This window comes from Tenrec ecaudatus, chromosome 2, assembly GCF_050624435.1.
Source record: "Tenrec ecaudatus isolate mTenEca1 chromosome 2, mTenEca1.hap1, whole genome shotgun sequence".
In the NCBI taxonomy this organism is placed as follows: domain Eukaryota; kingdom Metazoa; phylum Chordata; class Mammalia; order Afrosoricida; family Tenrecidae; genus Tenrec; species Tenrec ecaudatus.
The window spans coordinates 134685685-134699847 of NC_134531.1; the positions used below are offsets into that span (position 1 = coordinate 134685685).

A 14163-nucleotide genomic window follows, 5' to 3' on the forward strand; every position below is an offset into this window, starting at 1 on the left:
GAGGGTCCTGCCGAGGCGTAACGGGCAGGGGGCCGGGGCCCAGGAAAATGCGGGTGGCTGCGGGGGGCTCCGGCACCCGAGCTCCGCCGGTGAGGTCAGCGGAGCCCACGCTCTGAGGGGCGTGCGGCGCAGCCCCAGTCGCCGGGTGCGCCCAGGCCGGCTTTAGGGGCGGGACAGGACGGGAAATGGGACGGAGAGCCGGGGCCTGGGGAGGAGGGACAAGGGGGCGTCGGCCCTGGCAGCCGGAGGCGGCCCGACTGGGATCGTTTCCTTCCGGAGAGGAGGCCGGCTGCGGACCCCGGTGCGAACGGGGGGCGTCCAAGGGCGGGTGACGGGGAAATACCGCGGCCCGCGCTTCCCGGGGCTGGCAGCTCGGGTGCGGGCGGCTCCTCCTCCGGGCCGGTCCGGAGCCCGGCGGCAGGGGGAGCAGGAGGCGGGGAGCGAGGGCGGGAGCTGGGCAGGAGGGAGGTGGGAGGGACCAGGCGCGCCAGTGACAGGGTGGCAGCCGAAGAGCGGACGCGCTGCCGCCGCCACCGCTCCACCTCCTCCTCCTGCAGCTCCTGGAGCCGCCGCCGCCGCCGCCGCGCCGCCGGGAGAAGTTTCACTCCCGACCCCCCGCTCCGAGCCCCCGCGGGGAGAGCAGCGGAGCGCGCGGCCCGCAGCCAGGCGCCCGGAGCGCTGCCACCCGGAGCCGGCGTCGGCGTCGGCGTCGGCGGCGGGCTGCGGCCGGGGCTTGGGGGCGCGCAGACGGAGGAGGGGCGAGTGTGAGCCGGGGGGGACCGGCGCCCCGCGCAGCTCGGCGGCCGCCCAGTGAGCGTCTGCGCCCGGGGCAGCCGCGATGGCCGTGCGCTCCCGCCGCCCGTGGATGAGCGTGGCGCTGGGGCTGGTGCTGGGCTTCACCGCCGCGTCCTGGCTCATCGCCCCCCGAGTAGCTGAGCTGAGCGAGAGGAAGAGACGCGGCTCGAGCCTCTGCTCGTACTACGGCCGCCTGGCCGCGGGCGCCGGCGCGCAGCAGCCGCTGCCCCAGCCCCAACCCCGGCCGCGGCTCGAACAGTCACCGCCCCCCGCGCGCCCGGAGCTCCCGGGGCAGCCGCTCGCCCAGGCTGCGCCCGGGGCCACCCGTTCTCGCAGCAATCCCTGGCAGCAGCCACCGCCGCTGCAGCAGCGGCGGCGGGGACGCGAACCCGAGGGCACGCCGGGGCTCCCTGGCGCCCCAGCGGCGGAGGGAGAAGCCGAGGACGAGGACGGGGGCGCGGCTGGACAGCAGCGGGACGGCCGGCCCAGGAGTAGCCACAACGGCAGCGGGGACGGGGGCGCCGCCGCCCCGAGCGCCAGACCCCGGGACTTCCTGTACGTGGGGGTGATGACCGCGCAGAAGTACCTGGGCAGCCGCGCGCTGGCCGCACAGCGGACCTGGGCGCGCTTCATTCCTGGCCGCGTGGAGTTCTTTTCCAGCCAGCAGCCGCCGGACGCCGGGCTCGGCCAGCCCCCGCCACCCTTGCCTGTCATCGCGCTGCCGGGAGTAGACGACTCCTACCCGCCCCAGAAAAAGTCCTTCATGATGATCAAGTACATGCACGACCACTACCTGGACAAGTATGAGTGGTTCATGCGTGCGGACGACGATGTCTACATTAAAGGTGACCTCCTAGCGCCGGTTGCCCCACGTGCACCCCCGCTCTCCCCAACTCCCTTCTCCGTTACCCGCCCCAGCCCCTGCCCAGTCCGGGCGCTGCCAGTTGGCCAGCACGTGCTCTGGGGCGCCCGCACCCCAGCTTGCGTGGTCCCTACCCTTCACAACTGCCCACCGTCTCCTATCTTCCCCTCCATTGCTCCCAAGGGCTGGCTCCTCCTCACACCTGCCCAGCCTCCTGGACTCCTGCTGCCTCGCTTTCCGGGAAGCGCTTTCCACGCTTCTTTTCCGCGTGGGGAGGTGTGGAAAGGGACCCAAGGGCTAAGCCAGCTGCCACGCTCTTTGCGTAGCTCGCAAAGCCGGTGGTGGCTATAGTTTCCGAAAGAGGTCCAGAGGGGTGTGTCCTCCATGGGGGAAGGGAAGGCGCAGGCTGCCTGGGCGAGCGAGCTGAGGCTGGATAGCTGGTTTTCCTTCTTCATTCCGCTACCGTTTTGTTTTCACGAGATCTGGCACTGTTGTCGAATTGGTGAGATTGGACGAGGAATCGCTTTGGCGGTGCCAGCGCTCATCCTTCTTTTTAACGCGACCTGCCACGCACTGGGAGCCTTCTGGCACACGCTGTGCCCAGCGCTTAGCTCCTTTCCGCTGCCACAGTGCACCACCCAGCTACCCGCAGCCACCCCAGAAAAGGCCCTGCCTAGAGGATGGGGATTGGTGGTGGAGAGGGAAAAGCTCCCGCGAAAGAACCTGGGAGTTGCCGGCTGTGTAAGCTCCCACTAGGGTCGGTTCCTTCCCTCTCCTCCGTGGCGGTAGCTTTGGCGGTAATGGAAGGCTGGGGATTCCTCCCAGAAGCACTAGCAGCCTCTGCATGAGAAAACTTTTCTTGTCAGTTTTAAAAGAGCCGCGGTCTGTTACCTTGAATGTGGGCGGCTCTGGGCAGAGAATTTCTAAACTCAGCCGAAGCGAAGTTCCCCAGAGCTAAGGAATAAAATCTTCCCTCGCCAACCAGTAGTCAGAGTCGCTAGGGACATAGCCCGTTGTACGCTAGGTGAGCTAACTCTATGCTGTTCACCTTCCCAGATCCAAGGGGTGGACGAAGTCCGGAGGTACTTGAGGCCTCTTTACCTGGAGGCTCTTAGCTACGTCCTTAACCAGAGACTATCTTTCACTTGACCCCCAAAACTCCTTTTGATAGAACAGTGACTGTATAGATTGCTTGGGTTTGGGGTGGGCGGGGAGCAATCACCACAGGATTCCTGGGAAACGATAATTGGGTACAAACATAATAGTTTCTTGATGATTGCATAATCAATAATACAGTTTTTAACGATTGCATAACTAATACTACTTAACTAATACAGTTACTTAACTAATACAGTTAAGGATTTTGGCCAAAGGCCGGGTTAGTGATGGTGGTGGACTTCCATGAATTTTTGGGTGTGTTTTTCCTTCTCATTAAAATCATGCAAAGGTCTTTCATCAGACGTTTGTTAGACTTTGAAGAGACTTTCTAAAATGCCTCAATGACATTAACTGCTGTCATTTGCTTAGTGTTTTGGGCGATCGTCCTCTGGAACAGTGACATGTCATCTTCTTTCCATGTCTATTAAGAACGAAATGCACTTTGTTCTAAGAACCTGTAGTCAACTGACATTCATCAGTATCCAGGGTGCAGGGCCTGTGATCGGATCATGAGTGCAGGTGCAACAAGACACTGAATCCAAAGAGGGTGCTTCTCCCTTTATCCCAGTGTATTGCTGTGTAGAACACGGAATGCTTTCCAACTGCTTTAGCCACACATTTCTATTAAACATATCGCTACCTGAAAAACTCACAAGCTGTAATTGAAATCAGCTAAAATATTTACGTTTGTGTCAAACAGTACCTTCCAAAGTTAAGTTTCAAGAAAGGTCTTTCTTTCTTTCACCCCGCCCACTATATGTGTGTGTGTAGAACACACACGACACTTAGGCAGTAGGTTTCTGGATAGTATTTTTTTTGGTGGGGGCTGGGGGCGGGGGATGCTATGAGGAATATCTAGTTATTAGATAAGGATAATGCACTAAACTAAATTATCAGGAAAAGTAATTACTGGCTACCAGCAGTCTGCCAAACTGTTGCTAAATATGATAGTTAATATAATTTTATATTGTGGGGAATTTTATCATTACTTTGATTGCAAAACAAAAGAAACCTGAGATTTTGAGACTCGTTAAGGCTTTGCAGTGATCTTCACCTCAAATTAATAAAATTTCATTGTGACTCAAGAGTTTTAAATTAAAAAAATTTAAAGTATTGAAAGCCGTTTCTTTTCTAATGTGAAAGACATATGGAGAGTCTAATTGAAGTTCTGGCCATTACTTTGTGCATTATACGTGATAACGTAATTAGGAAATGGAGTGATTGTTACCTTTCTTTTTGTAGGTGATAAGTTAGAAGAGTTTCTGAGATCACTGAATAGCAGTAAACCTCTCTACCTGGGACAGACTGGCTTGGGCAATACTGAAGAACTTGGAAAGCTGGGCCTGGAGCCTGGGGAGAACTTCTGTATGGGAGGGCCTGGCATGATTTTCAGCCGAGAAGTTCTCAGGAGGATGGTGCCGCACATTGGCGAATGCCTTAGAGAAATGTACACGACTCACGAAGACGTGGAAGTGGGAAGATGTGTTCGGCGCTTTGGTGGGACTCAGTGTGTCTGGTCTTATGAGGTAAGTCTTGAACTGAGATGCAAATATTCTGTCTTACAGGTTTGGGTCTTTTCACACTCTGCGGCAATGGTTTCATTTATTATCTGTGTTTTTCTATTTGGTTGGAAATGATAGCAACTGGTTATGGAACCAAGTGATTGTGGGAAGACAGCTTTCCTAGTTGTCCCAAGCCTACCTGAGACTTTGTCATTGGAAAGAGCAGTGACTAGCAACATTTTATATGTGACCCCGCCTCCGGAAGATGTAATTTCCTTTTATAGGTTTTTCATTTGGGAATTCATCTGTCCTCTCTAAAAGGAGAACGGCTTTTGTTTTCATGAGTTGTAGCTTTTAGCATTTGATTGTTTTTATTTTTACCTTTTCCTTCCTTCTTTTTCTATTTGGTGTGTAATTATACATACTTTCAAAAAATAGTTAAGATTTGATTGTTCTTTGAAGATTTCCATGTGGGAGGCTTAACTTATTTTTTTTAAGCACAAAATGTTAACTGACAATACACAACTTATGATTCCATCACCCAATTTTAATCACACTGACTATGTTAGAACTTTTGGTACATATACCAAGAATGAGCTATCTTTAGAAAATGTAAATGTTTTGGAGGTATTAGTAGGTCCTGATTAGTAGGTACCTTGTATTTGTTTATGCTTGCTATTTTATTTTCTTTTATTTTTCTGCCATTTTCTGAGTAGTGAGTGTTGTTATTGTAGTCATTTGTTTTATAGAAACCGTGAGATATTTTTCCTTCTAATAATGGTTTTGCAAAGAAATACAATTTCATTTAAAATAATTTTATTCATTAAAAGATCATCTTAGTAAAATTAATTAATTTAGATAGTGTATTTTGAACTTGTTTAATGCAACTGAAATTGGGGATTATAGAATGTATTTCATACATTCTGTGGAAGAATAAAAAATGAAACAGCATCTGTAAATAAGGTTAGTAAAATAAATGTGCAAAGGAATTCTATCCAAACATTTTAATATTGAGTGTGCGCTCTGTATTGAGTAGGTCACTTTGGCACAGCCAGTTAAGGAAAGATAAATCCCATACATCGTTTTCATATTCCTTGATTTGTCTGGATTTTCAGTTTGCTGAAATGGTGTTCATCTATTCTGCTTTTCCTATGATACAGAAAGATTGCTTTATGAGACTCCACTATGGGTTTGTATCCTCAGGTCAGGTGGTATTTTACATTCTAGCTATACAACCTACTATGAAATTCATCATTAATTTTCTTCCCATATTTTTTAAAAGAACCCTCTGTGACAGAATTTTTTAAATTGGGCTTCCTTTATGTGTACCTTTTATGTATTTCAAGTCTTTGACTTTTTCTCCTAAGAATTGTTCTTTCAGAGTTGAGAGCATTGTTATGGGAACCTGTCCATAATTGTGAGCCTGAATAGATGAAGCATTCAAAGTTGAATGATATTATTATTGTTTTAAATTCAGAATAGACTTAATTTAATATGAAGAGGATTATGTAAAATATTAAATACATAGTCTGTACTTTGATTTAAATATAAACTATTATATTTAATATAATACAAAAATTAGGAATTTTCTAGCATTCTTTTCTGCTAAATTGGTGTATTTCTTCTGTTCTGCCTACCGCATTATGCATAGTCTTTAAAGGAGAGCAAAAGAAAGCGATACTAAATTTGGGCTGGGTTTGAGTCTCAGATGTACCATTTATAAAGGGGTTTCAAATGTTGGTGGAAAAATGAAATTAAGAGATAAGGAAACTTTTCCATGAACTTTTTGACGACTTCCCTCCCCCTATATTAGTTTTATTGTCTTTTGCAAGATACTTCTCTGAACCTGCTTATTTCAACTTAGAGAGGAGATTATAATAGTGTATGTTTTCACAGACTTGGGGAAATATTAAATGAAATAATCCACTTCTAATCCTTAATATAGTGTCTGATAAATGCTATTAGTTTTGTTTATGTACTGTATTTTATCACCTATATCACATGAGGATAAGTAAAAAATATTTCCAGAAAATCATTTTGTTAAGTGTGGTCGAGTTAGTTCCAATCTGATTCATCCCTACACTAGGACACAACATTGCCTGCTCCTGCTCACAGCTTTTGTTATATTGGAGCCCACTGCTGCCCTCATTCTGTCATTCCATCTTGTCAATCATCTTTCTCTTTTTTGCTGCCCCTCTACTCTGTTAAGCATGATGTCCTTTCCCTGGGACTAGTCTCTCTTGAAAATATGTCCAAAGTCTTATTCCATCCTTGCTTCTAAGGAGCATCATGGTTGTACTTCTTTCAAGATAGCTCCATTTGTTCTTTTAGCAATATTCTTTGCCAGCACCACAGTCCAAATGCATTGATTCTTCTTCATGGTCTTCCTTACACCAAAATCATAGAAAACTTTATCAAACACATTGTGAAGTCATTGCTCCTTGACTGACGCTCCATTGTGGTCTATACGGTTCTGTAGAATTCTTTACTCTTCAGTTGGCACAGATGCAAATGCAGTTTTGGCATCCTGGAGGAAGTCAAATCATGTTTCTTGGAAAACAAACCTCTCTGAATTTTGAAACAGAGAGAAATCTGAAGGGGGAAAGACCAGGGCTGAAGATGAATAGAGTAGACACATTCTCATAGGAGACCCGTTTTTATTTCTTTAACCACTGGAGAATTAACAGGTGTGGTGTCAATTTGAATAAAAAGTTTCCTTGGTGCAAACTTTTCCAGCTTTTCCCCATCAATACATTTTGAGTTTTCTTAAAACTTCTTAGTAGTAGATCTCATGATCTTCCTGTACCCTATGAGATTATATCTATTTAGATTACCCCTTTAAGATTTCTAATTACAGCTGCCATAACCTTCTGAGCCAACCTCACTTCCTTGCATTTAACTGGTCCACAGATGCCCTGAGAACCCACTGTTTTGATTGGACTTTTATTTTGAAGCAGCCCCAATGAGACTAACGCAAGGATATTGCTGAAAGAACCTGTCTGCAGCCATCCACCGATCACAGAGACATGTGAATCGTGCTTTGTTTGAAATTAATTCATGCATAAATGAATTGTAACCCCAGTAGCAATACTTTTTTACTTGCCCTCATATAACATAGATTTCTAATTTTTGAAAAATTATTAATAATGGCTGGTTTATACCAAAAGGGTCCAACAAAGACAACCTAGAATTTCAGCTAGAGAATACAGCATGATGATGATGATGATGATGATGATGATGATGATGATTGGCGACGACGGCGATGATGATGATGATGCTTGGAAACAATTTATTTCTTCTCGAATCTTTGAATATGAGGAACCCCAAACGGGTTTTAAAATAGTATTAGGAAATATAGAAGTCTGCGTAAAACATGAGTGGCAGTTAAGTGCTTCACGACTAACCAAAGGTTGGTGGTTTGGATCCTCCAAAGGTGCCTTTGAAGAAAGGCATGGCAGTCTGCTTTGTTAAGAACCCAAAGGGGCACCGTTCAATTCTGACACACATGGGGTCTCCAGGAGTCAAATTTGGCTCAGTGGCAACTGGTTGCCTGGTTGCGCGTGCATATCATATTCACTACTCGGCCTAAAGGAAATAATGTAAAGAAACTGTTTAGCACGTCGTTATTTAATACACACATGTGAAAATTTCCAAACAGATCGTACATATAAGATTACTGTACCCATTCTGGATTTCTGGATACATTGTCAGTACAATGCCCTGCTTTTCTGAGAAACGCTGGAATTTTCAGTGGGAAAGGAAGTCAATAGTCTCCCATTTCGTAATCCACTCCCAGGAACACCCTGACACTTATTGCTCAAGACAGCTGGACCCTCCTGCTGCACTTCAGAGCTTGTGGGATAGGATGTGTAGCTTTAGTACTTCACAAAGGGATCCTGGTGGTATAGTAACATAGTTCTTGAGTCTTGGTCTCTCTGAAACTTCTTTCCCTATATCTTCTACCTACTTTTTCTTTTTTCCTTTTGTCTTTGATGATGAGTCAAATAAAGGATAAGTGGATTTTGAGATCTGTTGCTTCTGTTTATTGGGCTCTCAATAAATTAATGTGCTTATTGCAGACATTCTGAAAGATGATGAGATGCACACTCAAATCACAGGAATTAGGCATGACTTGACTGCTTGCTTAAAGAGACCTTTAGTTGCTGATGATGGAGAATTTGGGTGGTGGGGATGATGAAACACTCAATTAAAAACTCAAAGGTAGGAGGTTCAAAACCATCCAAGGATGCCTCCCAAGAAAGTCCTGACCATCTGCTTCTGAAAGGGTTCGCCAAGAGCCTAAATTGATACAGTAGCAACTGGTTTGATTCTATTGTCTTCTTGCTGGTGAGCTTTGAAAGAGTGGTTCTCTGTGTGCCTGAAATCACTGAAGATTCTTTCTGAGATTCCTCTTTCCCACACACAGAGGTAAAGGCAGTGTGTTTTCAGGCCCAGATAGCAGATGTTAATCATCAACAGACATCAAGGTTGCTGTCGCTGTACTCTTGCATACCTCACTTTTTATAAGTCAGAATACTAACTCAAACAGGGTCTTGAAAAATTATTTTATTCTGTTCACTCTGTGAGTGTTAGGATTTATTTGTGTCGACTGCTGGCAAAGATCACATTTTTGGTTGAGCTCCATCTTGGCTACTGTTTTCCTAGTTAACGGATCAGCAATCTGGCAGACTAAGGGGCTACATATGGCTCTTAAATATTGTTTGGCACATAGAGTGTTTTAAGTGTCTTTTATTTTTGTTTTGTTTTGATGCCTTTAGCAGAGGCAAGCACTCTGTACCTGTCATACCTTATTTTATTTCACCAGACCCTCCCGGCATAGTCACATGAACTGCCCAGGCCATGTAGGCATACGTGTTGAGTCCCTTGACCCTGATCATTCACCTGTTGTAAATAAAGCTCTGTGAAAAATACGATCTTGAAAATGAGGTAATTCTTCTAGTTAAGAATGCCTTGTTTATTTTAAACACGTTAACTTACACGGGGACTAATGAAAAACTTTGCTGTTGGGATTATGTATTGGATAATATACTTCTGCTTCCTTTATTATCCATGCCTTTTTTCGTAAATAACAAGACAGTCCTCACTGTGGAAAAATTGTTTATACAATTTATTTTTACCTTGTGCATTAGCAGACACAAAAGCTCCTTCTCCGTGTGGGGGAATGTTGCATTTCATCAGCATCGTTTTCAGAGTACTTTTTAAGTATATGTCTGCAGCTGAACGGAGCCAAGCAATATGTATCCTCATCTTATTCAATCGAATGGTGTCTCAAGGAAAACAGTTTTATCTTGGTAGAAGTATTTATCTGTGAGTTTAAAAATAAATTTCCTGTGATGAAGCAAATTTTTATTAGTCTTCTGAAGGCATTAGCTTTGTCCTGGAATGTCTAATAATGGCCCTTACAAAACTGTAACACTCTAAAAAGTGACACTACTTCACAAAAGGATGTGCTATGAAGATACTTTCCCAGCTGTCAGCAATACCAGCGATCTAAACCCTGAGCCATTAACGTGCGTTTCCGTTCTTCATAACATTCCCATTCTGGTTAAAAGAACTGTTATTTTAGGGGCCTGTTGTACACCCTCCTTAAATTCCTCCTTTTTCTTATGTATTTCCTTTCTGTTTCTTATGAGCTTGCCTCCTTTACGAATGTTGCTCTATCATAAGCATGCTGATGCCCTAAAAGTATATTCAAACATATGGGAAAGGGTGAGATGAAAATTTTGATCTAAAAGTTTATCTTTTCAAAATCTCTTACTGGTTCTGATTCAGTCACAATTGAATTTTTAAGTAAACTATAAGCAGTAGGGCTTCTCACACCTTCTCTTTCCACCCCCTTCCCACTTGTCAAGCGAAATCATCATGCATTGATTTCATGAAATCTCTTTTCTGAAATTCTTCTTAGATAAAATTGTATCCCAAGTTGAGGGAGGCTCATGGTATAGTTTTTGCATATGCTCCACAGCTAGTTCATTTTCACTCCCACCTCATACTTATCACCTGAAGTGTGACAACTTTTATTTCCCAAGTTGGTGGTTTTTGGCAGTTGTGAACAATCTCAAGTCCAGAATTTGCCTCCAGGCCATTTGAAATAAAGTTTCACGATAACAGAAATAGTTATATTAATGGAAAAACTTTTAACATGTTTCTTCTTCAATTGATCATAAGTTTTCTAAATTTCCTGATAATTTTTCAAGTTTACTTCCTACTTTCACTTTCCTCTTCTTGGTCTTCAGAAGTATGCTTTGTGAAAAGTTTGATTTCTCAGATCTTTCTGATTTATTATTTAATGCTCAAAATATAAAGAAAAATGTTTTATCTATATTGCTTTTAACTTTGATTACAGAATGTTACTGCTTTGGACAGGTGTTTAAGCTACACAGTAACTTCATTAGAATTTGAAACATTCGGTGTCTTGAGGCACATGAGTCATTATTTCCTAGCATTAAACTCTATTTAGGAAACCCCAAGTCAACTAAAAACGAGCGATTTCGAGTCCTCAAATCCTAACTCTTTCCTTTTGCTGTCCTAATCATTATATATCACTGAGCTTAGGGCTTACACAAATAAACCTCAAACTTATTGCCACTGAACCAATTCTAATTGATAGTGACACTAAAGGACAGTGTAAAAATGCCTCATAATGTTTCCAAAGTTGCAAATCTTTACAAAAACAAACTGCCACATCTTCTCCCCCAGATTGGCTGATGGTTCAAACCTTTGACCTCTCAGTTAGCAGCCCAGGGCTTAACCACTGCACCATCAGTGCCTAATCACATATAAATGAGTTTCTGTCACGCTATGTGTTTAATGTTACCATTCTTGGAAAGGCATTTGGGTATTCATGGTACAGCGAAGAGTTGTTGTATTGACTGGACAGCAACTAACAACAACAGTTTCATGTACTATGAGTGTGAACGTTACTACTATTGGTTCATTCTCAAAGAGTGTTCCCATGAAGAGGATTATGGGTAGAGCCTAAAGAAGGACTATGAGGATGTGACGGGCCCAGTGGTATAATAGTTGAGTGTTCGGCTTCTAACCCGAAGGCCATAGTTGGCTCCACAGGAAAAAAATATGTGATGGTCTACTTCTATAAAGTTTAGAGCCTTGGAAAATATAAGGAGTAACTGTCCTCTGTCCTGTAAGGCTATAATGGGTTGATCATTGCATGTGTTTTGTGAGATTGAGGAGGACTCTGTAGATTGGTGTCAGACATATGGGTGAATGTTGGACTTATGGGCTTGGGCAGCACTAGCTTGGGATGGTTTCTTAATGTACACTTATCCTTTATATAAAACTCTCTCTTATACATATGCGTTTCTGTGGATTTGTTTCCCTTGTTTCCCTAGACTAATGCATTATGGGACTGGGAATTGGGTACTGGAGAAACAAATCATAAAATGGAGCGTAGATGCTTGTTTGACCTCTCCTTCATGGCAGTTTTTCTCCTTTGGCTAGCCAGAGGTCAGATAAAGCCACACTGTTTACTTGATTGTTTTCTGGGGAAAATATGGGAAGTATGAAAATAGAAAGTTTGTAAGCCCACTTGCTTTTGGCCATTAAAATGTGATCTTTAGATGGGTTTAGGCCACGCCTTCAAAGAAAGCTTTGAAAAGATATGCCCCACCCAGTGCTCTGGAGTACTCAGGAACTAATGGTCTTTGCCAGAAGCTGGAAAAAATCTGGAACCATAAAGAAAACTCCTCTCTGAGTCTGAACATTAAAGGGAGTCTGTGGGCAGGCTGAGATGCTTGCTAGGTGACCACCTGGATCTGCTTGTTGAGTGGAAGTGGGAGAAATGCAGCAATGAAGATATGGGTTGTAGAATTGGTGTACAGGCACAAATAAAGGAGAAAATGAAAGTGGGTTGACTGGTCTAAAATTCATGACCTAGCATAAGGGGGCTAGGCTTGTTGAGTATTGGTGAGAGCCCAAGTTCTAAAGGTAAGGTGACCAATGGGCACCCTGTGGAGGCTGAGTGGGGCAGCCCATATTGAGTTGACCATAACCTGACCAGATAAAGAGGTTTTTGAGCCTGTGAACGGGTGCATATTGCTGCTGACTTTATGGATGGCCTGTCCTGATTTGCCTTTGCTTATGGATGTGGAGTTCACAAGGTTCCAACTGGAATGAAGATTCTTCATGCTGAAAAATGATTGTCTCCTCAGAGCACAGGGTTGATGTTAGTGTGCAGTATTAAAAATTAGATACCCCAAATTGGGGGGATAAAGGCATGGAGGCATGGCTTACAAGCTTTCATAGGTGGGGGAATATATTCATAGGATTATAAGATTAAGGTGTAGGTGTTACTTAACTGTAGTTGTGAGCCTAAAGAATTGTGTACAGGTGCCAAGTTGGCAAGGGGTGGATTGAGATAGTTATAGTCAATTGTGCAAACTTGGCCAATACACATGTGGGGTTAATTGAAGAGTGGAGAGATAAATGGCTCGTTGAGCCTAACCTTTCTAGTTCTTGGGTCTCTTGCTTTCTAATGGTCGGACCAGAGTGTAGCTGCCTCAGCCAGTCCCCTGTTTCAACTTGCAAGGCTTACTTCCTGAAAGACATCCCTGAGGAGAAGCCACATGGATTTACCCCGATGCAGCCTTAACGTACACTTACCCTTTATATAAAACTCTCTCTTATGCATATGAGTTTCTGTGAATTTGTTTCCCAAGTTTATCCAGACAACACAGGGTTGATGAGGTAATTATTTGAAATACTTGTTTTCAAAGCTTAGAATTTAACTAAGGCAAAAATTCGCATGTATGAAATTTAAAATCTCTATATTAATAACCCTATTACAGAAAGGCAAGGTTGATATTTCATATCAAACAAAGTTGATAAGGAATAAGGGTATTTAATAGGCATGATGAATTTTCTCTCAAAACATGAAATTATATATTTTACAGAGATTTGTAAATATTTTGCCTTGGAATTTAATCATCTCACATCTTATCCAAAGGATAGTAGTTTTTCAGATATATTCATTAGAGTTTCTGTGTGGCGTGGTGCTAGCATATAGAACTTCCTTGTCTTCATGAAACTCATGCCTAGCCAGGGAGCAGGAGTCAGGCGTCAAGCCAATCTCTTGATTTCACCTCTGATAGAGAGTTGAGTACTGGAGCCCTGGTAGGTTAGTGGGTGATGTGTTGGCCTGCTAGCCACAAGACCAAGAGTTCAAAAGCACCAGGGCCTGTAGGAGGAAGATAAGGCTTTCTCTTCTGATAAAAGTTATAGATGTTGAAACCCACAGGGGCAGCTCTACTCTGCCCTTTAGGGTTTCTATGAGTCTGGGCTTGAGCAGATGGCAGTAAGTATAGAGTTGGGTTTCCAGTCTCCGACGCCCTTCTCAATTCCTCTTGCTCATTCTAAATCATTCCACCTACCTCAGAACTAGGGATGAAATGATTGTTATTGCATACTTATAAGTCAACGTCTTCCTTTCTTCACGAGGAGAAAAGCCGAGATTTCATATTGTGTTTATTTTTTAGAAATTTCATTCTATGTTGATGGAGCTTGTACATGTTGTGTACTATAAATATCTTGGATTTTGTTTTTAAATTTAGACTGGAGTTAGACTCCTTGGTTTCAAATCTCAGCTCTGCTACTCAATGCCGTTGGTAGGGTATTTAACCTCTCTGTGCTTTGGATTCTCTATTGATCGAATGCAGATGATAATAGTACCTCAGCGGCGTGTTGTGAAGATGAAATAAGCCAGGGTGCAGCACACACTCAGAATAATGTCTGGCAGTGTTGAAACCTGCTGCAGTTGTCGGCAGAGTGCCGCCAAGCAGTACCTGTTTGACAGAGCTGTTAGGAGGC

General features: G+C 44.2%; 1 protein-coding gene across 1 annotated transcript in view; it reads left to right on the forward strand.

Moving 5' to 3' along the window:
* The first annotated feature begins 473 nt into the window (after nt 1-473).
* CHSY3 (chondroitin sulfate synthase 3) overlaps nt 474-14163 on the forward strand; it is a 319402-nt gene continuing 305712 nt past the window's right edge. Inside the window, exons 1-2 of the mRNA XM_075541493.1 lie at nt 474-1640; nt 4058-4341. Coding sequence (XP_075397608.1) covers nt 839-1640; nt 4058-4341 — 1086 coding nt within the window. The 5' untranslated portion in view covers nt 474-838. The remainder of the gene's footprint in view (nt 1641-4057; nt 4342-14163) is intronic.